We start from the raw sequence: 25310 nt of genomic DNA on the forward strand, positions 1-25310 counted from the left end.
AAAAGAGTACTTAATTCCTTGAGATTAGTTCAAGTTTTTAGACTCAGACAAATCTCATCCCAGGGTACTAAGAAACCTTGAAGATATGACCACAGAAGCACTGTTTGTAACCTTTCATGGTGAACAGAATTAGTAAAGACTCATGACCTTGTTTTCTTAAAAAAAAAGGAAAAGGCAGATTTTAGAAACCGTAAACTATTCATCTTCATATGTATCTATGAAAAGAAAAAAAAATGTTTTTCCATCATCATCTCAACTTTTCAAGTCATGGTTTTGAGAGGTAGTCTAACAAGTGCTTGGATGTGATGACAAGTCTATGCAACCAATTTTCCTTACACAGAATATTTTTAAATTTCAAGAAGAGGCATGTGCCATATATTTATTTTAACAAGTCTGTATACATGGATAAAGTTTCTGCCTGGGGTTACCTCATGGACTGAGCACAAATATACCCACATATTGATAAACTGATATCCCTTTGTTTTCTTTTCAGTTTTTACTGGATACCTTTTACTTTGATATCATCTTCTTTTTACAACATATCCCTCTCCCCTTCCAGAGAGCCAATCCTTTTGATACACAATAAGGAAAAAAAGCAGCTCAGTCAAACTAACCAACACGTGAACCCAATATGACATTTTATGCATTGTTCCATACAGATGACCTCACCTCTTCTCAACTATAAGAAGGGAGGGGGCTGGTATTTTGTCATATCCTTTCTTTGGGACCAAGATTGGTTATTAAAATTTCACAGTATGTAGTTTCAAACATTTGTTGTTATTATTCTTTCTGGTTAATTTTTTTGTAGTCACTGTATATTATTTCCCTGCTATATATTATTTTCCTGGTAAATGCATCAGTTCATATATGTCTTCCTATTCTTTTGCTTTTTTAATATTCATTGTTTCCTATAGAACAGTGATATTCCATTACATTCCTACACTAAAGTTTCTTTAGCTATTCCCCAATTAATGGACATCTAACTTGTTTCCAGATCCTTGGCACTACAAAAAGTGCTACTGTAATATTTTGGCATATATGAGAACTTCTCTTCTATATTGACCTCCTTGAGATACATCTAGCTGAGACAAGACTGCCAAAACCTATGTTGGTTTTGGTTCTCTCTCTAAAATGACCTAATTATTGTCCTCATTTGGCTTATTTCCATATTTCTCCATGACCACTTTCTTCACCAATCACAATGACTTTATTTTTTCATCTTCAATACTTTCATGAATCACAATGATAAATGCCTTAGAAGACAAAGACTTTTTCCTATAAATGCTATCGATGATAAAAAAAATACAATGCGAAATGCTATTATTTCTACCACTGGACTGCTTGGCATCAGACATGTTGTCTTAATGCATCCACACTGTCTACAAATAAAGATCAATTCAAAATCAAACTTTCACCCTCTATTAATTTCTTCTTGATTTATTTAAAAGCAAACTGTTGAGCTATTATAAAGAATGTCTCTTTCTCTTTAAAGGCTGCACTCTCACCAGCCACATTTCAATTTGGAAAAATGTGATGAAATTCTTTGTGAATGTTTGTCAGACATTTTTATAGTGCCTATGTCAGAGCTAAGGTAACAGATGCAAAACTAGGAGAAGAGAGGGGAGAAATCAAAGAAAAGGAAGACAGTACATGTAAAACCATTGAACTGTCCATAAATACAAGAGATTATTGATATAATCCATTACTAGAATAGAGTAGGAGGCATAACTTCTAAATCTAGGAAGTTGCATAGGGTTGCATTTTGCAAGGGTATTGATATGCTAGAGAGCATACGGAGAAAGACAACCAGGATAGTGAAAGGTGTCATGACCATGTCACATGAGAATCATTTGAAGCAACAGAGGATGTTTAGCCTAAAGAGGAGACACTGGTGGAACATGATGGCTGCTTCAAGTATCTGAAAAGCTGTCATGTAGAAAAGAGATTTGTTTCATTCTGCTTAACCCCAGAGGATAGATTTAAAAGCAATGGGTTGGAACAAGAACTGTTTAAAGGAAAAAAAGCTTCTTTTTGATTAGAGCAATCTAAAAGTAGAATGAATTGTCTCAAGAGATAGCAGAGTCCCCTTTACTAAAGGTCTTCAATCAAGGCTGAATTACCTCTTGTTGGGCATGCTGGAGATAGCATTCTGGTTCTTCTATCATTGGAATTAAAATGGCCCCTAAGTCCCTGCTAAGGCTGATATTTAATGATCAGATCCTACCTTTTCTGTCATTTACTAAACTGTTGAATGTCAGCTACTATTTGCTAACATAGGTTATAACAAAATATCTCTAAATATATCATAAAACTCCTCAAAAAATCACAAAACTAAATACTATGATCTGAATCAATTTTGATTTTTTTTCCAAAACACATATCACACAGAATTTTCAGGAGGTAGGTTTAGTTATGAAATCAAAAGCAATTGATCTACTTCCACCATTTCCTCAAAAAGTTTAGGAAGCACCACCATACATCATAGTGGGAGGCCATGACTAAGGTAGGGAAAGAAAGAAAAGGTTTCTGAAACTCCATTTCAGTTAAGGATCATTTGAAAGTAGACAAGCCACAAATACCCGAGCAATGATTTTTATTCTAGCTCTTTGTAAGTATATGCAATGATAAATGGCCAGGGGTACAGGGGATTATATCATGGTCTGATGACTGCTAAAACAGTTTAGCCACATAAGTTAATGTTATTCATTCACAAAAAAGATACAGGTACATTTCCCCATGGATTCACACCATTTGTCCTAGCAATATTAAAGAGATCTTTGTGAATTTTATGCCTTACAAGTTCTTGGAGGATCTATTCTCCAAATCCAGAAGGAAAAAAATATCAAGTATAAATTTTAATATTTTAAGAGGTTTTTCTTTTTCCTCTCCTAATACTAATGATAAAATCATCTTCTGGATAACAGAATACACAATAGAATTCATGTTTTAAAATTATTTTCTGATAAATGCTGGAGAAGATATGGGAAAATTGGAACACTAATGCATTGTTGGTGGAGTTATGAACTCATCCAACCATTCTGGAGAGCATTTTGGAACTATGCCCAAAGGGCTTATAAAAATGTGCAACCCTTTGACCCAGCAATACCACTTCTAGGTCTGTACCCAAAAGAGATCATACAAATGGGAAAAAGGACCCATGTGTACAAAAATATTTATAGCAGCTTTTTTTGTGGTGGCAAAGAATTGGAAATTGAGGGGATGCCCATCCATTGGGGAAAGGCTGAACAAGTTGTGGTAGATAAATGTAATGGAATACTATTGTACTATAAGAAATGATGAGCAGGCAGACTTCAAAAAACCTGGAAAGACTTTTATGAACAGATGCTAAGTGAAGAGAGCAGAACCAGGAGAACATTGTACACAGTAACAGCCACACTGTGTGATGACGAACTTTGATAGACTTATCTCTTCTTAGCAATGCAAGGATCTAAGACAGCTCCCAAAAGACTCATGAAGGAAAATGCTGTTTACATCCAGAAAAAGAACTATGGAGTCTGAATGCAGATTGAATCATATTATTTGTTCTCTCTCTTTTTTTGGTTTGTTTCTTCTTCTTGTGGTTTTTCCCATTGGTTCTAATTCTTCTTTACAACATGACTAATGTGAAAGTAGATTTAATATGAATGCATATGTAAAGCCTTTATCAAATTGCACTCCATCTTGGGGTGGGAGAAAGGAAGAGATGGGGAGAAAATTTGGAACTCAAAATCTTATGGAAGTGAATTTTGAAAACTAAAAATAAATTTAACAAAAATTATTTTATTACTCTTATTTTAATAAAAGGATCTATAACATAAATGCATTAAAAATACTCCAGTAGTCAAAAGGGACTATTTAAACTTTTCTATCTAAAAGCATCTAACTTCCTTTGTTTCTGAAACTAATAGGGCCTATGTGGCTGCATCTCCCAAAGAATGACATTTAAATGACATTTAAAATAAACATTTATTTTACCAAAGTAAGCCCCACAGATTTCTAATGAAAATGTCAAAATCACACTGCAATGTCCTAATATTATATTATACCTTTTCTTCGTACAGCAAAGTATTATCTTCATAGCAATTTTCTTATAACTCATGCTTGTTTCTGTGTGTAGATTTTTTGCTTGTTTTGTTTTAATACAAATGTATGTGCATTTTTTTTCCTCTTTCACCTACTACTTTGAGTTCTGAGATGGCTAAAACTCAGTGAAGCATAGTCATCTATATCTTTACAAGTGAAGAAATGAGATCTTTACACAGTCCACAAATCTCCACTGTCTGTTTGACAAATAGGTCCAAAGCCAATGGCAAGTGGCCCCTCCATGAAATACTCATCAATAATGGTGAACATTAAAAAGGTTTTCCATTCCTTCACAGTCTTATAGGGACTCTTTTGGGGGTGAGGGGGGAATAAGAACTTTAACTGTAAATGTTAGAACAATGGAACAAGAAAAGAAATCTGACCTCCTGTTCTTTCTGAGGATACTGTGATTAAAAAAAGAAGATAGTTATTCCTAGAAACCTGAGGAGACAGGTCTGCTCTATGAAACCCACCCTATGCTATATGCTAACCACTATATATAGATATAGATATAGATATAGATATAGATATATAGCACATTGAGACCTTGAGATTCATAGTCACTGTCCACAAAAGGTAATTCGAAACCTAAGCCACAGTTCCAACCAGTGGTGGGAAGGATAAATATAAGGGAAACCTAATCCACACAACATAAGGGAAGGAAGTGAAAGGAAGTTCTCACTATCATTTTGGTAACTCACCAGCACATTTGGTCCTTGTTCTTAGCGCCGGTCCAGGGGATCCAGTTCCTCCTTCCCCTGGTCTGGTGAGCAATACACTAATCTCATATTCAGTATCAGGATCCAGGTGCCCAATTTTATAACTCGGTGAATCTACCGGCTGCCGGTCATTCCAGCTTCCACTTGCTGTACAGTACTCCACCTCACGCCCAATTATGGGTCCATCCCCATTGATGGAATTGGCATTCAGTTGTATCCACAAGTAAGTTGCTCCCACAGACGCAAGCTGAGGTGGGGCAATGGGAACAGGCGGTTCTGAAACATCAAACCAGAAAGGTATTTTTCAACCAAAAAGAAATCTTCACTTTCAAAAATGAAGTTTAAGACTTAAAATAATTTTCTTAAATATATTAAGACTATTTCAAAATGAAGTTATAAAGATTTCTACTCATGTTAACTTTAAAAAGGTTTTAATCATTTCTGAAATCTGGAGATTTTATAAATTTTGAGACCTAGAGTTTTTAACAAAAACTTCCAACTAGTTTCCTCACCAATCTGTTTATGAAGCTTAAACAATTCTATCCAGATCCCTATTCAGAAAACAAAACCCAGGCTGCCTTTCTCACAGTAGGTAAGTGACAAATGCAGTTTGAAAGAAACCTTCCTAATTGGAGATTATATTTTATTTTTGCAAGCCTACTTCCCTTCAAGTCATCATCATTTGAAAACACCTTTGAAAATATCAAGAAAATGCTCGATCTCTTCCTAGTTACGTGGAGCTTCCTCTTATTTCTGTTGCCACAATAAAACTACTTTAACATACAGTAGAAATTGGTTAATTGTTTCTAAAAGATTCCCATTGATGATTCTTCTACTTTTTTTCTTTTTAAAATATATTTTATTTTCCACAATTACATGTTAAAACAATTTTTTTTTCACATTTTGTTTTTTAAGTTTTGAATTCTAAATTCTATTCCCTCCCTCCCCTTTTCTCTCCCTGAGATGGCAAGCAATCAGGTATAGGTTATATATGTGCAATCACGTAAAACTTTTCCACATTAGTCATTAAGTACAAGAAGACTCACATAAAAAAAAGAATGAAAGAAAGTAAAAAATAGCATGCTATAGCCTATATTCAAAAAATATTAATTCTTTCTCTGGAGAAGGATAATATGCTTCATCATTAGTCGTGGATCATTGTATTACTGAGAATAGCTAAGTTTTTCACGGTTCTTCATTGTATAATATTGCTGTTATTATGTACAATGTTCCCTGGCTCTACTTACTTCACTTTGCATCAGTTCATGTAAACCCAGATTTCTCTAAATCTTCCTCCTTGTCTTTCTTACACAGTCATACACCACAGCTTATTTAGCCATTACCCAAATGATGGTCATCTCTTTGATTTCAAAATCTTAGCTACCACAATAAAAGGTGCTATAAATATTTTTGTACAAATATGTCCTTCCCCCCTTTTTTATATCTTTAGGATCTAGACCAAGCAGTAGTATAGCTGGATCAAAGGATATGCATTGCAGTGTTGTATAGCCCATTGAGCATAGTTCCAAATTGCTCTCCAGAATGACTGGATCAGTTCACAGCTGTGCCACCAACAGTGTGCATCAGTGTCCCAATTTTCCCACATCCCCTTCAACATCCATGATTTTCCTTTTGTTTTGTTCTATTAGCCAATCTGATAAGTACAAGATGGTAGCTCAGAGATGTTTCAATTTCTGACTATAGTTAACTTTGATTTCTTTGTCTAAAGCCTGCATGATCATATCCTTTGACTACTTATGATTCCTGTACTTAAAGCTATAGGATTGTAAAGTCTGAATCTGCAGAGAGAACCTCACTGCTTTTGCTAAGGTAAGCTATAGCAATGTGACTGATTAACAACAATAATATGCCACTCCTTATATTTTGGCAGAATTTATAGCACAAAGCATTTTTGCAAAAATTATCCTATCTGATCATCATGACAACTGGGACACAAAGCCTTCTAAAGAACTGTACAACCCTATGTTCTCCTGCTTGAAACTTGAATAAACTAATGGCAACATTCCTCACATTGTGTTCTGTGTGAGTTAAAAAGCCATTTTCCCCCTAAATAATTATCTGGAAAGTAAAAGTTAGTTTCCTCAGTACATCAGTGAGCTGCTACATGAACAGTTCTCCAAACCCAAAAAGAAATCCCTTCTCAGTGGCTGGAACCTATGGAGTTAACAATATCCTGAAAATAAATCAGGATAGGTAATAGCTGTGAGAAGTGATATTATAAATTTCTACTACTTATAATGTATCATTTTTCCTAGTGTCAGAAAAAATATATACAATCAGGTGATGATTCAAGTGGGCCCTCTTAAGTTAGTATAGGCTTTTGTTCTATTTCCATTTAGCTGCATCTCGCCTCTCTCTTTCCCAATGCCCTCCCCCCATAAATCCTCAGAGATCAAGCTGAAATGTAGGGAATGGTATATTTTAGCACATTAAGGAAACCGCAAAAAACATTTTCCATTGTTTTGTTTTATTGGGTATGGGGAGGCAGGGGATACATCAGAGTGACATTTTTAATGTCTAGGGAAAACCTCATCAGACATCAAAGTCAAAATATGGCGCTATAAATGCTGGCCTCACCTTCTGAAGATTAGGAATTTACTGCAAGATGGTCAAAATTATAATTTCCACAGTTTATAAACTAAAGCTTTGTGTAGAAATTTCATATTTTTAAACAGTTTTGACTGAACTAAAAAATGATTTAGCATCAATTTAAATCATTAGACTGTTTCTTGAACCAAGACATGAAATGGAACTTTTGTAGAGCATCCTAAGGCATTTATGTAGCCATGCTGAAAGAACAGTTAATTACTTTCAAGTTGCAAAGGCTAGCAAGGCCTGCTGAAATACCATTCAAAATGCAACTCTAGCATAAGGTCATAAGGGTTAGTGATTACACTGATTCCCTTTATACCTTACAAGTATCTAAAATAGACTTGATTTTATTGCTTCATTGTCCCAGAAGAACTATTCTCTTTGCATCTCCCACTGAGGTGCGGTCCAAATAGGTTACCTCAGATGTGAGATCTGAATGAAGACTGGATATATCATAGCTGAGTATGCAAAGAAACCTATGATCTGAGAGGTTAGAATCAGCACAGAAATAAAGCAGGTATTTACATTGTGCACTAATTCTTCCAAAATCCCCAATAAATAGAAATCTCAAATGAGTGAGATAAAATGAAAAACACCAAGGGAAAGAGTTCATGACTCAAAATACAAGTGAGGGTACAAATCAAATTAATTATTTCTTCAACAATAGACTACACTTATAAAAAAGATGTTTTTCCCTTCCAGTGTGATATATTCATGAAGAGAATACACTCCTGGGGCTTTTTCGATTTTTTTTCCATGTGACCTTTGATGTAATCCAAATACATAGCATCCAATAAGAATTGGCACATTTCTGCAATTTGCAAAGTCTTAGGGAGTTACCTGGGACACTCGGAGATTAAGTGACTTACCTAGGTTCACACAGAAGCTATGTGTCAGAAATGAGATTGAATCCAAATTACAAGGCCTGCTCTACACCTTCTTTGGCGCTTTGCCTCTCATAGAGGCTTTATGATAGTTGAATTAAGAATTTTGATTGTAAGGATACCAAGAGGTTATATGATATAATGGAATAGACTTTGGACTAAAGGTTTGGGATACTTAGAATCTTTCTCTAATCCCAGCCACCCAGTGATTGAGAGCCCTTATGACTCAGCCATAATTTTCCCATTTGCAAAATGCTTAGAGGGAAGGGGAAGCAAAATGCACAATAATAAAGGTTCACTCTAAACTAAAATTCTACAATATGTCAAAATAATTTTTCATATTACTAGAGTGCCCTGAAAAAGTAACTGGCTCTCCCTGTTTAGCATTCAAGATTGGGGGTGTTGTTCAATTATTTCAGGTGTATCCAGCTCTTTGTGACCCCATTTGGGGTTTTCTTGGCAAAGATACTGGAGTGATTTGCCATTTCGTTCTCCAGCTCATTTTACAGATGAGGAAATGGAAGCAAACAGGATTAAGCGACTTGCCCAGGGTCACACAACTGAGGCCAGATCTGAACTCCTGAAGATGTCTTCCTAATTGTAAGCCCAGTATTCTATCAAATGTATCACCCAGCTACCCAGCATTCAAGATCGTACCTACCTAATCTGGTAAAAGCTAGCACATTCATGATGAGCATAAACCAGACCTTTATTCTATCAAAAACAAATTGTCTTTGCCGCTGCATGGTTCCCTGACCTATTTTTATTCTTCTTAGATCATGCAACTGTTGGTCTCATTTTTCTCCTGGTGAGCCCCCAATAACGCATACGATTTACGTATTCCTTGAAAGAGATTTGATAGGTATATGTACCTCTAAAGTGATAGTATCTCTGGTGAAAAAAAAAAACCAAAAATATTAATCTTACGCATTTAGAGACAAGAAAATGGAGGTCCATATGAGCAGCTCATTTCCTAATTTCATAAAACAAGGCAGTGCTTGAGTCAAGAAGAAAAACTTAAAGTCTTCTATCACAAAACTCTCACTTTTGGGGATAGCTGGGGGATGCAGTGGAAAGAGCACTGGTCCTGGGGTTTGATCTAGGCTCAAATCTGGCCTCAGACACTTACTAGCTGTGTGATCCTCCCAAGTCACTTAATCCCAATTGCCTCCAAAGCAAACAAACAAACAAACAAACTCTTGCTTTCCTATTTTACACCATCTCATTAGACTATGTATATAGTTATTGTTGTGTTTGTCCTTCGTTTTTGAAGAGGACCATGACATTAGGGAAATGATGACATGACTTGCAGTTGACTTTGATTTGAGTGAGGGAGGACTGGGCAAGGTCACCAGCCTCACTTTCTCCTCCAGAGCCATCTGGGTCCAGTGGCCTGATATTCACCAGGATGACTGGAGATGGCCCAGGATGCTTTGGGAGACGTTGGCCCTTTTTTGCCTAAGGCCTTCTCAGGCTCTCACTTTGGTCATGCCCATTCAGCGAATAGGCCTCTGTATATGGTAAAGAGTAAATGGCATAGTAGAAATGATGCTATACTTAGAGTCAGGAGACCTGACTTCAGATTATGACTCTGAAACGTACTGGCTTCCTTGGCTATGGAAAAGTCATTTAGCTTGTCTCAGTCTCACTTTCATCATCCCTAAAATGAGAGTAAAAATATTTGCACAATTTCACACATGGTTGTGAGGAAAAGCTTGTCTTCTGTTTGGAGTCACGGGACTTGGGTTCAACACCTACTTCTGTTATGCCCTGTGAGACTTTGGGCAATCAATCAATCAAGTATTTATTAAGCATCTGCTACATGACCGTCAATGTGGTAAGTGTGGGAAATAAAATTACTATTGTTGTTCAGCCGTTTCCATCCCGTCCAACTCTTCACAACCCATTTTGGGGTTTTCTTGGTAAAGATACTGAAGTGATTTGTCATTTCCTCCTCCAGTTTTATGGATGAGGAAACCCAAGCAATCGGGGTTAAGTGACTTGCCCAGGGTCATACAGCTTGAACGCACAGCTTTGAACTGAGGTCTTCCTGACTCCAGGCCCAACCTGCTACACTGAGCCACCTAACTGGGAGACACAAAGACAGAAGCAAATTGGTCTCTGTCTTCAAAAGCCTATGTTCTAAGGAAGTAGATGGCATATACATATAAAGGTATACACAAAGCAACTACAGGGCATCCTTGCAGCCAAGTCACTTTTAATCTCTCAGAGCCCCAGTTTTCAGCTATGTAATGAAACTATTGGGCTGACAGCCTCCAAGGGTTCCTCCAGCTTTAAATCTATGCTCTTTTGAACCTAATGAAACACATAAACTAGAGCTCATTATTTTTGTATTAATTGCTGGCCTGATGTTTATTCCATCTTGGTGCTTCTATATATTAAAACAGATTCGAAATATCTTACTTGTAGAAAGTTTATTCTTTTTTTTTTTCATAAGTACCAGCACTTAGGATTTTTTTTATTATTTTAATTTGAATTTATTTATTTAACATATTTAGTTTTCAGCATTGATTTTCACAATAGTTTGAATTACAAATTTTCTCCCCATTTCTACCCTCCCCCCACTCCAAGATGGCATATATTCTGATTGCCCTGTTCCCCAGTCAGCCCTCCCCTCTATCACCCCTCTCCCCTCTCATCCCCTTTTCCCTTCCTTTTTTGTAGGGCAAGATAAATTTCTACACCCCATTGCCTGTGTATCTTATTTTCTAGCTGCATGCAAAAACTTTTTTTTTTATTTTTGAACCTCTGTTTTTAAAACTTTGAGTTCCAAATTCTCTCCCCTCTTCCCTTCCCACCCACCCTCCCTAAGAAGTCAAGCAATTCAACATAGTTCACATGTGTATCATTATGTATAACCCTTCCACAATACTCATGTTGTGAAAGACTAACTATATTTTGCTCCTTCCCAACCCATCCCGCTTTATTGAATTTTCTCCCTTGACCCTGTCCCCTTTCCAAAGTGTTGGTTTTTGATTACCTCCACCCCCATCTGCCCTCCCCTCCATCATCTCCCCCCTTTTATTTTTTTTTATCTTCCTCCCTCTTCTTTCCTGTGGGGTAAGATACCCAATTGAGTATGCATGGTATTCCCTCCTCAGGCCAACTCTGATGGGAGCAAGATTCACTCATTCCCCCCTCACCTGCCCTGTCCCCTCCTCCCACAGAACGTCTTCCTCTTGCCACCTCTATGTGAGATACTCCACCCCATTCTATCTCTCCCTATCTCTCTCTCTCTCAGTATGTTGCTCTCTCATCCCTTAATTTGATTTTATTTCTTTTAGATATCTTCCCTTCATCTTCAACTTACTCTGTCTGCTCTCTCTCTTTTTTTATATATATATGTATATATATACATATATATGTATATATATACACACACATACATATATATACACACATATATACACATATATAAACACACACACATAGATATATACATACATACACATTCACCTATATATACATAAACACACACACACACACACACATATATATATATATATATGTATATGCATATTCCCTTCAGCTACCCTCATACTGACGTCCCTTGCAATTTCTGTTTCTTGATTACCTTTTCATGCTTCTCTTGATTCTTGTGTTTGAAAGTCAAATTTTCTATTCAGTTCTGGTCTTTTCACTGAGAAAGCTTGTAAGTCCTCTATTTTATTGAAAATCCATATTTTGCCTTGGAGCATGATACTCAGTTTTGCTGGGTAGGTGATTCTAGGTTTTAATCCTAGCTCCATTGACCTCTGGAATGTCATATTCCAAGCCCTTTGATCTCTTAATGTAGAAGCTGCCAGATCTTGGATTATTCTGATTGGGTTTCCACAATACTCAAATTGTTTCTTTCTGGCTGCTTGCAGTATTTTCTCCTTGATCTGGGAGCTCTGGAATTTGGCAACAATATTCCTTGGAGATTTCTTTTTAGGATCTATTTGAGAAGGCGATCGATGGATTCTTTCAATTTCTATTTTGCCCTGTGGCTCTAGAATATGAGGGCAGTTCTTCTTGATAATTTCTTGAAAGATGATATCTAAGCTCTTTTTTTGATCATGGCTTTCAGGTAGACCAATAATTTTAAAATTATCTCTCCTGGATCTATTTTCCAGGTCAGTGGTTTTTCCAATGAGATATTTCACATTGTGTTCCATTTTTTCATTCCTTTGCTTCTGTTTTATAATATCTTGATTTCTCATCAAGTCACTAGCTTCCACTTGCTCCAATCTAATTTTTAAAGTAGTATTTTCTTCAGTGGTCTTTTGGACCTCCTTTTCCATTTGGCTAATTCTGCCTTTCAAGGCATTCTTCTCCTCATTGGCTTTTTGGAGTTCTTTTGCCATTTGAGTTAATCTATTTTTTAAGGTGTTGTTTTCTTCAGTGTATTTTTCAGTAGTTTTTGGGGTCTCCTTTAGCAAGTCATTGACTTGTTTTTCATGGTTTTCTCACATCCTTCTCGTTTCTCTTCCCAATTTTTCCTCTACTTCTCTAACTTGCCTTTCCAAATCCTTTCTGAGCTCTTCCATGGCCCGGGACCAGTTCATGTTTTTCTTGGAGGCTTTTGTCGTAGGCTCTATGACTTTGTTGTCTTCTTTAGGCTGTATGTTTTGGTCTTCTTTGTCACCAAAGAAAGAATCCAAAGTCTGAGACTGAATCTGGGTGTGCTCTCGCTGCCTGGCCATATTCCCAACCAACTAACTTGCCCCTTGAGTTTTTCAGTGGGGTATGACTGCTTGTAGACTAACGAGTTCTATGTTCCACATTTGGGGGGGAGGTGCCAGCTCTGTCACACCCGCACTACTCCTTCCCCAAGAACCCCCAGTCCAGACTGGGCTTAAATCTTCAGTAGGCTGTTGCACTCCTGCTCTGATTCGCCACTTAATTCCTCCCACCAGGTGGGCCTGGGGCTAGAGGCAGCAGCAACTGTAGCTGCCCCACCTCTGCTGCCCCCGGGGCTGGAAGCCGAACTGTGAACTCCTTCCACTCCCGCAGCTTTTCCCACTAACCTTCTCTGCAGTCTTTGGTGTTTGTGGGTTGAGAAGACCGGCAACTGCCGCAGCTCACCGACACAGGGCACCAGGGCCCGCTCCGCCCGGCTCCTGGTCTGGTTGATCCACACCGCTCAGGCTGGGCTCTGCTCCACTCCGTTCCCAGCTCCCAGCTCCGTGTGGGATAGACCTCACCCAGGACAGCCTGGAGCCCTGCATCCCTCCGCTGTTCTGTGGGTTCCGCCGCTCTATAATTGGTTCAGAGCCATTTTCTATAGGTTTTTGGAGGGACTCGGCAGGGATCTCAAGCTGGTCCCTGCTTTCCAGCTGCCATCTTGGCTCCGCCCCCAGAAAGTTTATTCTTAATAGAGTGACCAACCATAATTCCAAAGGATTCACGATGAAACATCCTATGTGTCTCCACATAGAAATGTGATGAACTCAGAGTGCAGATTGAAACATATTTCAGTAGGGGAGGTAAGGACTGGATAATGCAGAATTTGTTTTGCTTGACTAAACGTATTTGCAATGGGTTTTATTTTTCTCAATGGGTCAGGGAGTTAGAGGGAGAAGGAAGAGAATTTTAACTGAAAATTAAATTAAATTAAATTTTAAAAATTATCAATGTATCTTCTTTAGTACCTTGTACAGAGTAGGGCTTTGCACAGAGGAGACTCATCACAATTCAACAACCATTTATTAAATAGTTTTTAGGTGAAATTCAATAATCATTTCTTAAGTGCCTATTATGTTCAAGGCACTGAGCTAGACATTGGTTAATTAATAAATGGTGGTTGGCAGAATGGGGGCAACTTTTTTGAAATGAAGGTGTAAAGAAAAAAGTTAAGTTTGCTGCGTTAGTTGGCTTCTTCAGGCACAATTTTCAAAAAGCCTATTACTTTCAGAAAATCGCCAAATTTCAGATCTGGAAGGGGCCCTCAGAAGCCATCTAGTCCATCTCATACCCATTTTATATCATAGCTGACATCTAGAATCTATTTGAAAACCTCCAACAAGGTAGAATCCACTATCCACTTCACTTTTGGACAAGTCTGATGGTTAGGATTTGAATTTGATTGGTCATGTGAGAGTAAAGCCTCAATGATACAGATGTTGGGATGTAGTAGGGGAAATGATAATCACTACAGATCTCAAGAGCCTTCAATACTAGTTGGCAAAGGCTTGGAAATATCCCAAAAGAAAATAATCTAAGGAAAGAAACTTACATATCATAGATAAGGACAAAGTTATTGGTTCCAATCATTTCAAACTTATTCTGAAGAATAACCAGGCAGGCTACAGCAGAAAAGAATATCTCAAAGATACTGATTTGCTACATAAACTACCTACTTGCCTACTCTGGGCCTAATCTAATTGAGACCGCTCAAATAGAGAAATGGACAGAGAGAGAGAGAGAGAGAGAGAGAGAGAGAGCCAGAGAAGGAGAGAGAGAGAGATCATCCAAAAGCCCTCATTCAGGAAAAAAAAAAAAAAACAGAAAAGAACATGTTATTATTTTAGCATTATTATTTTCTTTGAATAAAATAGATTGTGGGGTCCTGATTGGGGAAAAGCCAAAACATACAGTAAGAAGTGAAAAGCCATTAATTTAAACTCTGTGAAAGGTGGAAGCCCAGACATTGTGACTTTTTAAAAAATCATACCTTAGATACTTAATCAGAATTCAGACAGTCATAACTTAGATACTGTGACTGATAAGAGCCATAACATGGACACAGTGACCAGTTTGTGTCTGCAGCCACATTTGAACTCATGTCTTCTTAACTCCAGTCCCTGAACTCTATCCACTGCACCACCCAGCTGCCCTCACCTAAGCCCATAAGTAAGAAAAAATATCAACTTCATGTATGTGCATGTATTAGCAAGGCAACAATCACAATATGGACAATAATCGTCAATATGCCCATGTGGTTCCGTATCGCAAAATAGAAGAGACTCTCCATACAGAAGATAGAAGAAGTAAAGCATTTATTCAGACGCCAGAGAACCAGATCCCAAAACCAAGAAGCCCAATCCATCTCGGCAGCAAAGTATTCAATACGCAATATCACAGTACAGAACTATTCCATTGCATAACCTTCCCGCCTGTAGTAGCAATTTAGATTTGAAGATCTCTCCTACCCATTACTAGGCCATGTGACCTGAGTCACGTGGTGGGAGGAGCCTCCTGACAGGAAGAGGAAGTTATGTCACAGGAAATGCTGAGAGAGAGAGAGAGAGAGAGAGAGAGAGAGAGAGCGGTTATGGCTGCTAATGGCCGCCATTATGATAGTTAGAGCTGAACAGGCTGACTTAGCTGTACTGTGAATTTGTTTTTGGGAAGACCCCAGCAGGGGGTCAGAGAGGTTTGGGGATGGCGAGGCACCATGTTGTGATATTATATATCGAATCCTTTTCTGCTCTGATAGGTTGGCTTGTGCGATCTGGTTCTCTGGTATCTGAATAAATGGTTTACTTCTTCTATCTTCTATGTGGAGAGTCTCGTATGCTTTGTGATACAGAACCACACAGGCATTTTGACCATTATCATCTACATGGTTGTTATTGCCTTACTGATACACCGCCCCCTACTGGGGCTTTGCCACCAACAAACACACTCAAAGCACAGCACGGTCTGCATCTGCTCTCTCCCTCAGTTCTAACAGCTCTCCAGGCATTTCCTGGGACACACTTTTCTTTTCCTCTCAGCAAGCTCCTCCCACCACATGTGACAGGCTTCCTATGATGCAGGCAGGTCACATGGCCTATTAATGGGTGGCAAAGATCTTCAAATTTAAATTGCCATTACAGCGAGTAAAAAGATAGATATATGTAGGCATATAGTTTTGTAGGTATATAGTAGACATATACATACTTGTACATTTTACGAAAATACATGTATAGGTTATGGCTAATGTTCAACAAAAAGATAATTTCTAACATTTAATGCTTGCCGTTATAATTTAATGAATTTAAATTACATCTGCATTTAAGTGCTGTTATTAAATGGACGCAAAGATATTCAATAAATACCTCTTGTGCACAGCCTATAAAGTACTATGTGAAGCACTGAAGGAAATACAAAGATAAATCCCTCAGAGAGCTTATAATCTATTAGTTCAATAATTTTAAATGTTGGCTATAAACCAAAAAAAAAAAATCCTCATGTCCTATCTTCATCAATTGTTGGTCTAAATATTTATAATTCAGATTTCACATTCCATGTGGGCATTTGAAGGCTTTATATTTTAGCACTGAACACTGGAGATCAACCAGACTTACAGGTGTTGAGGTATTAACCAGGCCATTTATTACATTAGAATATTATTGAATGTTATCTCTCCCTTAGCTACTTAATATTAATGCACACATACAAAGAGAAATAGGAGTCAGCAAAAACATACAATTGGAGTAGAGGACAAGCTTACAATGGTTGAGTTTTACTTTCTTTTCAAAGAAACCAGTAGATAATTAGGGACCTCTGGAGATTTTCTGGATGGCAAAAACGCTTAACAAATGAAAGAAATGAAAGAATGCAGGACAAAACAGCTAATTAATTTGCATGATAACCAGGGCCATTAAAGGAGTTGAAAAGACCTTTTGCCACTCCTTTTCCACTCAGCTGCCTGGAAGTTTTGCCTGCTTGATGCTACAGAAATGATTCTATAGCATCAGAAGCATGAACAGGCCCAATCATGTGGGTAGCCTGCCACATGTGCTCCCTAAACTTGGGCACCATCATGCGTGGTCTCTGACTACACGTTCCTTGTCTGTATCTACGTTCCTATTGCTGGTGAGGCAGCAAACGTGAAAGTGCAGGAATCCATGCTATTTTTTGGAGAAGATGCTAACTTGGACCTAAAGTATATCTCAAACCTAGAATAGTATTAAGGCAGGGTATGCATGCATATATGTCACATATGCACATCCATACATCCATATATGTCTGTGTATATGTAAGTATATATGTATACACACAAGTATTTGTGTTACTATCAATGTATTTCTGTTACTAGTCAACCAAAGGATGTATTAGGTCAAAGAAAAAAGCATTTAATTAAACAGTATATAAGATACGGGACAAGAATGATTTTCTCATCTGTGTAACACTCACTATACCACCTTGCCACCAATAGGAATGTAGATACAGACAAGTAACATATGGTCAGGGAGTATGCATGGTGCATGTGTGTGTGTGTGTGTGTGTGTGTGTGTGTGTGTGTGTGTGCAGAATAGGTATAGTTATATATGTATATGCATATAAGTATATATGTATATGTGTATACACAAACAATGAAGAAAACCAAGTTATCTCTCAGGTTTCCGAGAACGGAATACAAATGGGTACCCATAAACCATGTGAAACAGTGAGATCGAGCACCAATAGTTTAGATTATTTCTTCTGGATCAGGAAAAAATTCCTCAGCTGAAGGACATGAGAAACTAGTGAAATAACCCTTGACCAACTCAAGAAAAATAATCCTTTTCCTCCTTTCATTTCCTTGCCTACTTGGTCAATGATGACTTAACTTTCCTGTCATGCGAAATAAAGCCATAGATGGTTACTGAAACATAATGAATTTTAACACCGTTTTATCAATATTGTTTGTGTGATGTGACTGGGCATTTTTATATGAACATTGCTTGGTTTTATTAACCACCCTCCTGTCATAAACACTCCTGTCTGGTGAATATTTGCATTTTAAGTGGTTTTCTATCAGTAAATAATGTTCATTCCTTAAATAAATTTATAGGTTGTAATCACTGCATATGGACTTGGCAGAAGCATTTGCCAAGAGCACATTCATTCCCACTGCAAACAAGCAAGAAAACATAAATAAAATATAGCTTTCAAAAACATAACCCATGTGCAAAATATGTATTTAAAATGCAATTTGTCACCACGGACTTTTATAGACTTGCTTTTCAGAAGAAGCAGATAAGTCTGAGCTTTAAAAATGTAATGAACTAACAAGTCTACAATGTGTACTTATTTCAGTATAGGAGTCTAAGAAGATTGAAAAAAAATCCAATACCTTTAACTACCAATTCTGCATAGTTTGATATCCCAACACCTCCTTCAGTGCGAATCATACAACGATAGTTCCCAGCGTCTTGCTTTGTTGTATTCACAACGTTAAAGGAGGCTGTAAATCGACGAATACTTGTCACTTTGATTTCCTTTAGAGGTGCATCCCTTCCATCAATGCCCTGTGTGGGGGTAGGGAGGTGACAAGGCAAGGAGAGAAAGAAAAAAAAGTTATATTTTAAGGTGAAAAAATTCAAAGCATTTAAGAGTAACCCTTATATCCAAACTTCAAAAATGCCCAATGGAACGATACAGATGTTGCTCCCATGCAGACCTCAGTTAAAGCATTCATTATCTAGAGGCAACTGTTCAGGGAGAACAGCTGGTAAGGGTTCTGAAATTCTGCCATCCTAAACACTTTAGAGCTTGAGTGATACTGATTTAAGAGTGTGGGCATTCATCTGCTGGTTTTTTTTTTTTTTTGTTCCTTCAGAATATTAATTCTGTTAAATTATTCCTACTTAAAATTTTAAAAAAAAGATACTAGGCAAATTTCTTTCCCTGTTCCTGCCACCCTCCCACCTCTTTCTTTTGCATAAAGAACTTAAATTACAAAATCTCTTTTAGCTCCTTAATGAACTAACAAATAGCTTTTTCAGTGCACTTTGGCTTTTTTAAATGTTTGCCTAGTTAATCAAGTAAGCTATATTCTACCCTATTATTGCCCTCGCTTTGCATATGAATACAGAATCACATAAATCCTCACAAGGATTAAAATCACAGAATGAATCACGACAGGGGTTAGAATATACCATGACAAGACCAACTACCATGGGGGTCCAGATGCTGGGCCAAGACCCACCAAATAGAGGGTCCAGGATCCAGAAGGTATGGACTTGAGGGAGAAGACTCAAGTCTGATGTACAGGAGCAAGAAGATAGTAATATTTTTTGTTATCAGTTCCTTGTTTAACTTAATATACATCTTCTTTATTTAAAAAAAAACTGCACTGTACACAAAAGCAGCTCATATCTTTCTATACAAGCCCTTTGTTCATTTTTGTATGTTGAAATGTTTGCAGTTGTTGATGATTATGTGCATAAGAAAAATAATTTTTAAAGAAATAATTATGATTTGTATATAGTATATACTCAATAAATATATTTTAAATGTTTGTTTGATAATATTCTCTTAGACATAAAGAAGGAATTCTGCTGTGAAACTAAGGCCAGGTTGAAGAAACAGTATGCTATGACCTTGTATACAGTATGTCTTGTAAGTGTTCAGTATTTGTTCAATAACTGACCAGCTAGGGCAGCTAGGGTTAGTGCAGCAGGTAGAGCTCAGGGCCTGGAGTCAGGAAGACCTAAGTTCAAATCCAACCACAGAGATTTACTAGCTGTGTGATCCTGGGCAAGTCACTTAACCCTGTTTGCCTCAGTTTCCTCATCTGTAAAATCAATTGGAGAAGGAAATGGTAAACCACTGTAGTATCTTTGCTAAGAAAACCCCAAATGGAAGCACGAAGAGTCAGACCCAACTCAACAACAACTGACCAAACAAAGTCCAAAGCCTGCCCTTCTTTCCAACCTCTATTTTTATTCAAGATATCACAATCCTCCCAGGTACCTGAACTCAAAACTTTGATATCATCATTTACCTCTTGCCAGCTACTTGCCCTGTACCCTACTGATTTAACTGTGGCACTATTTTTTGAGGTGAGATCTTCACCTTATCTATCACCTGAACTTGAAAGATCATCTTAACTGCCTCTATTCTCACCCCAAAAAGTAAGTGACTAGATGATGATGAAATATAAGACAGAATAATATGTCAAAACAAGACGGAAATACCTGTTATACACTAAATACCCTACCCCAGTACCCAGGAAGCCTTGTACCTTGAAGTGTACATTTTTTTCAATGTTATAAATCTGTATTGTTCACTTAAGAAATCTAAAGCCTAATAACAAAATGGATTTCAGTTCTGTAATTAGGGTGTTTGGTTGTTAACAAAAAGAAATTAACTTTATAATGTTATTTGTAAGCATTAAAAGAGGCAAATAATAGACATGCAAAACAGTCTTTTACATAATGCATGATGCCAAAGGCAATGTGAATCTGGACATTAATGTCAAAATGCTAGGCTAATAAAATATTAGTAAATGATTACTTTTATTTCTGCATACTTGTAATTTGGGTTCCCTCTTATTCCTTTAAAAGGTACTATGTGCCAAAATAATTTCACATTTAAGGAAAAATCAAGACCATAGAATTTTGTATGTGGCAAATATATTATTTAATATAGCTGCTGAATAAAGAAGTTCATCAAGAAATCAATTAACTGGCATTAATTAAGCACCTATATCATACCAGGGAGTGTGCTAAGTGTTGGAGGTGCAAAGAGAGATAGTGGTAAGGAGGCAGGGAATTGAATCTCACAGTCGCATTCAAATAATTGTGTAACAAACAAGATTTATACATGATAAATTGGTGGTGATCTCAGAGGGAAGGTATTAGGATTAAAGAGGATTGACAAAGTTTCTTGCAGAAAGGGGACTTTAACTAAGATGTGAAGGAAGCAGGGAATCTAGGAGGTGGAGATAGAGAAGAATATTCCCACTCATGGGGGACAGCCAGTGAAAATGCTCAGTGTCAGAAAGAGTAGAGTGTCCCATGTGAGGACTAGCAAGGAGGACTGGTTCAGAGAGAATATAGAAGAGAGCAAGAATGGACTAGAGTGGAGAGAGACTAGAGGTGGGGGAGACCTTTCAGTCTTTTGCAATAATCCAGGCACGAGGTGATAAGAGCCTATGTCAAGGTAGTGTTAGTATCAGAGGAAAGAAGGCAGTATATAAAAGAGGTGATCTGAAGGTGAAAATGGTAAGATCTGACCAGGACTATGGTGAGCATGGGTGACTGGGAAGATGATAATATCCTCAAGAATAATAAGAAAGTTAGTAAAAAAGGGAGGGTTTGGAGGGAAAGATAATGAGTTCTGTTTTGAATATGTTAAGTTTAACATGTCATAGGATATCCATCCACTTTGAGATGTCTAAAAGGCAGTTGGAGAGAGAGCCTGGGGGTTGGGAGAGAAGTTGGGGCTATTAGACAAATAGATCTGAGAGCCTTCAACATAGAGAAGATAACCTAACCCAAAGCTTGGCACAAACTGGCCCTCCTGATGGCTGCTTTGGATTTCTCATACTGTAAACAATCAGAAGTTCTGTGGGAAATGACTTGGCCAAGTTCAGATACAAATATGGTTCTCCCCATATAAGGGCATCAATATTTTCTTCAAAGTTGATTATCTTTCCTGGAGGGCCAATAAGTATGCACTTGAAAGTATTTTGAGAAAGCTATTTTTTAAAGTTTTACTTGTTTCATACTTAAAAAAAAAACTACTGTAGAAATAGTCTTTCATGTGAACTTCACTCAAAATCTGAAAAAATCCAGTGCCTTTCCTTATAGATTCTTTCTTATAATTCCTAAGTGTTGCTGTGAAAGGCAAAAAAATTACTATCTCCATCCTCTTCTCTCTATGAAGGGGGCAGGAACAGAATTCACCCATTGCCTCTGCAAGTGTGTCCACAAGGACATGCTTAGAATTTGGCCTTCTATTCTGGTCACTGCCATCTTCTCTGGTCTCCAGGTGTCTTTTTCTTTCTGAAGACCGGCAGGAAAGGGAAATTTCATACCCATAGGGACCCACACAACAGACTCTTTAAGTATCAACAATAGTTTCCCTTGGGCCCATCAGCAATGACCCCTGGTTAATTTGGAATTCTCTCTATGTTCCTTTGCAAAATTTAGAAAGTTTTTAATAAGTACATAATAGAATACCAAAGCACATCAACCCCCAGGTCACATGCAGCCACCAAGCTGAAAAGGGGAACTTTGTGGTTCAGTCATTTTTCAGTCATGTCCAACTCTTCTTTATCGCTTTGGGGTTTTCTCGGCAAAGAGGCTAGAGTGGGTTTGCCATATCCTTCTCCAGCTCATTTTGCAGATTAGGAATGGAGGCAAAAAAGTTAAGTGACTTGACCAGAGTCACACAGCTAATAAGTGCCTGAGGCCACATTTGAACTCAAGAAGATGAATCTTTCTGATTGCCAGCCCAGCACTCTGCACGCTAAGATGCCATCTAGCTGCCCCAAGGAAAATTTATAGCTACTTACATCCGAGAAGCTAAACTCCCAGGACCATTAGTTTTGTAAACACTGACTGTAATTAAAGACATATAACAACAAGGAATAATCTTTTTATGTAGAAAAAGTCAATATTATCAAAAATACCATTGGACAGCAAAGAACAGCCCCAAAGGAAGAAGCTTTAAATTAAAATCTCAGCTAGAAAGGACCAAAGGAGAAGAAAAAAAATGGAGGAGAAAGAAGCCACTTTCTCAGCCAACCAGATACATGCAGAGATAGGGGAAAGTTCACTAATGATGAGTTTATCTACCACCCTGGTTCTCTGGTTGCTGCTGGTCTATCTATATACGGTGAATTAAGATGATGGCTCCCATAGTGGATTCCAGACACACCCAACATCATTATGCCACCTCTGCCATAGTTACCTGTCTGCCTTTCTGCTTTTCTTTCTCCTAAATCTCCTCAAAGACTTAATCAAGTTATCCACAGGGCTGTGTTATTTCCACAGTTTGGTTTCCAAATTATATGAGAGTTCCTTGGCTAGGGAAGGACAGGGGGAGACAAAACTCCAAATCCCAGAATTCTTATTGAGAGTTAAACAATTTCCCCTTTTAAGTCTCTATCACTACTCTCTGACCAGTGGAAGTAGCAGATAACTTTGTAAAACAAGTGATGGCCCTCTGGGAGTATGTGGGATACAGTGGGAAAAAATAGGTGATATATTATAAAATATAGCAATAAAATTTTTATTTCTTTAATGTACTAATTCATAGAGCTGTCTGGCTTTCTTGTCTCTCTGGAGATCATGGCAAATCTTATAGGAAGGGTGTAACAACTTCAGTTGCCTCCCTGCCCCGCTAAAAATCAAGTTATCCTCTAAGTTATCCAGGCAAAGTAAGACTTTCAATAGCAGCTGAAAGCACCCTCTCCTACCACCAGGGAATTGAATACTAACTAGTTATCAGTTGCTCAGGCATTCCTCCTAGCATGAATCAGCTCGTATCCCTTAACAATGACCTGCACAAGAACAGTACCATTCTTCCCCCAAAGTCTCCTCACGCTTGATCCATGTAAGAACCCTATATAAGTTCACTGGATTTAGCCAATTTCCATACCTGTTTCCACTGGGAACCCCTGGTCCTGACCTATTTTTGCCCTCCCTTATATTACTATGTAGTAGCCTGCACTCCACCCACCCCTCCACCATAGCACAAATATGTCCTCTATATAAAGCCTGCTTATTTTACTGTCTCTGTTAGCTCTTTAGTTATATTGTATTCTGTTTTGTACAGCTCTACCTTCTAGTCACAGCAGCACCCTCTTTTTAAAGCATCTACCACTGGCTAGAGCTGAAAGTCAAGAGAGGCAAGTACAATCCAAGTACAAGAAGGATGAGGAAGTGGGCAAGACCAATGGGTACAAGGGAGAAGCAAGAAGACAGGTTCCAAACATCAACTAATACAGTAATCAAGGAACAAAGCTGAACTAGCCAACTAGCTCCTCCTTCCCTCCCTAAGACCAATTAGTTATAGTAAATTACTAAGGGGAAAGGAAACAAAAAATAAGAAGGCATATTGTGGCAACCAGTCAGTACTAGATATATTCATTACTTAAATTTCCCAAGGAAAGAAAAATGAGAATTAGTATTTTAATGGAAGCTCAAATGTTAAACATGAGCCCTTATTAATATTTTGAACTAATATTAGCATGTGTGAACCACATTTATGTAACTTACAATATACACTTTAAAGTAAGATATCTCTCTCTATATATATACATATATATGTATATATGCAAAACTATTGACTTGTTTCATTCTAAAAACACTTGGACTATGGAAAAAAATGCCAATTTATTCTTGAGATACATGAAACAACATATAAAGAAGTCTAAACTTTTATTACTGATATTTTAAATATATTTTTAATGTATGGTTAATGTGTTTCTTTATCCACACCATTTTTGTTCTAACAAAATCCTATTTTTGTTTCTTTCCCAAAGAAATGTAAATTACAAAATGTATAAATTCCCTAGAATTATAATGAGATATAATCCCCTGTAACCTACTTTATGTATGTGTTTTTGTTCTTATAAACATGCATATTACATGAAACACAGATTTTTTAAGACCTAGAAAAAATGGTCATGTCCAGCTGATACACTTAGCTGAATATAAAAATCTAATTAAACTAGGTTAAGCATGTACAATCATAAATATTATACTTCCACTAAAATGTGGAATGAGTATTAAGGGTGGAAAGCAATATCTAAATGCCTACAAGGTTAATCACTCAAACTCAAGTATGCCCATTACAATTTATGAAATCACAGTAACTTTTGGTAAGTATGTTTTTTTTCCTGTTGATAAATACAGCTGCATAAGGACTAGAAACTGTTAAGGGCCCATTTAGAAAACAAAGGAGGGATAAAATGAAGAAGAGAGAAGAAAGAGTAACAGGGAAAGGACTATAAGAGATGGCAAAAGAGAGGAAGATTAATGTAAAAATAAAAGGAAAATGAAACAAGTAGGAAGGGAGAGAGAAAAAGAAAGGGGAATGATAAAAGGCAATTGTTACCAGAAAGGTTATGTTTTGTCCAGGCGGGAAAAATTAAAATGTAGATCCAGATGCAAAGCATGATAAATGGCTTTCTTCTCATCTTCACAGCACTAGAAAATCAACTTTTGACAAACTGTTTGGCACATTTCATTATGTTCCTTTGCAGGAGTGAATTAGAAATTAACAAAGATTAGCAATCATTCTATATCTCTGGGCCTTAGTTTCCACATATGTAAAAAGAGGGTTTTATGCTCAATGTTCT

General features: G+C 37.4%; 1 protein-coding gene across 4 annotated transcripts in view; it reads right to left on the reverse strand.

Moving 5' to 3' along the window:
* PTPRM (protein tyrosine phosphatase receptor type M) overlaps positions 1-25310 on the reverse strand; it is a 1028886-nt gene that overhangs the window by 598745 nt on the left and 404831 nt on the right. For all 4 annotated transcript variants that reach the window (XM_036752813.1, XM_036752827.1, XM_036752817.1 and 1 more), the window contains 2 exons: positions 18348-18522; positions 4785-5078 (listed from right to left, as the gene is read on the reverse strand). In XM_036752813.1, the coding sequence (XP_036608708.1) occupies positions 4785-5078; positions 18348-18522 (469 nt within the window). The remainder of the gene's footprint in view (positions 1-4784; positions 5079-18347; positions 18523-25310) is intronic.

The sequence above is a fragment of the Trichosurus vulpecula genome, chromosome 1 (genome assembly GCF_011100635.1).
Source record: "Trichosurus vulpecula isolate mTriVul1 chromosome 1, mTriVul1.pri, whole genome shotgun sequence".
NCBI classification, from domain to species: Eukaryota; Metazoa; Chordata; class Mammalia; order Diprotodontia; family Phalangeridae; genus Trichosurus; species Trichosurus vulpecula.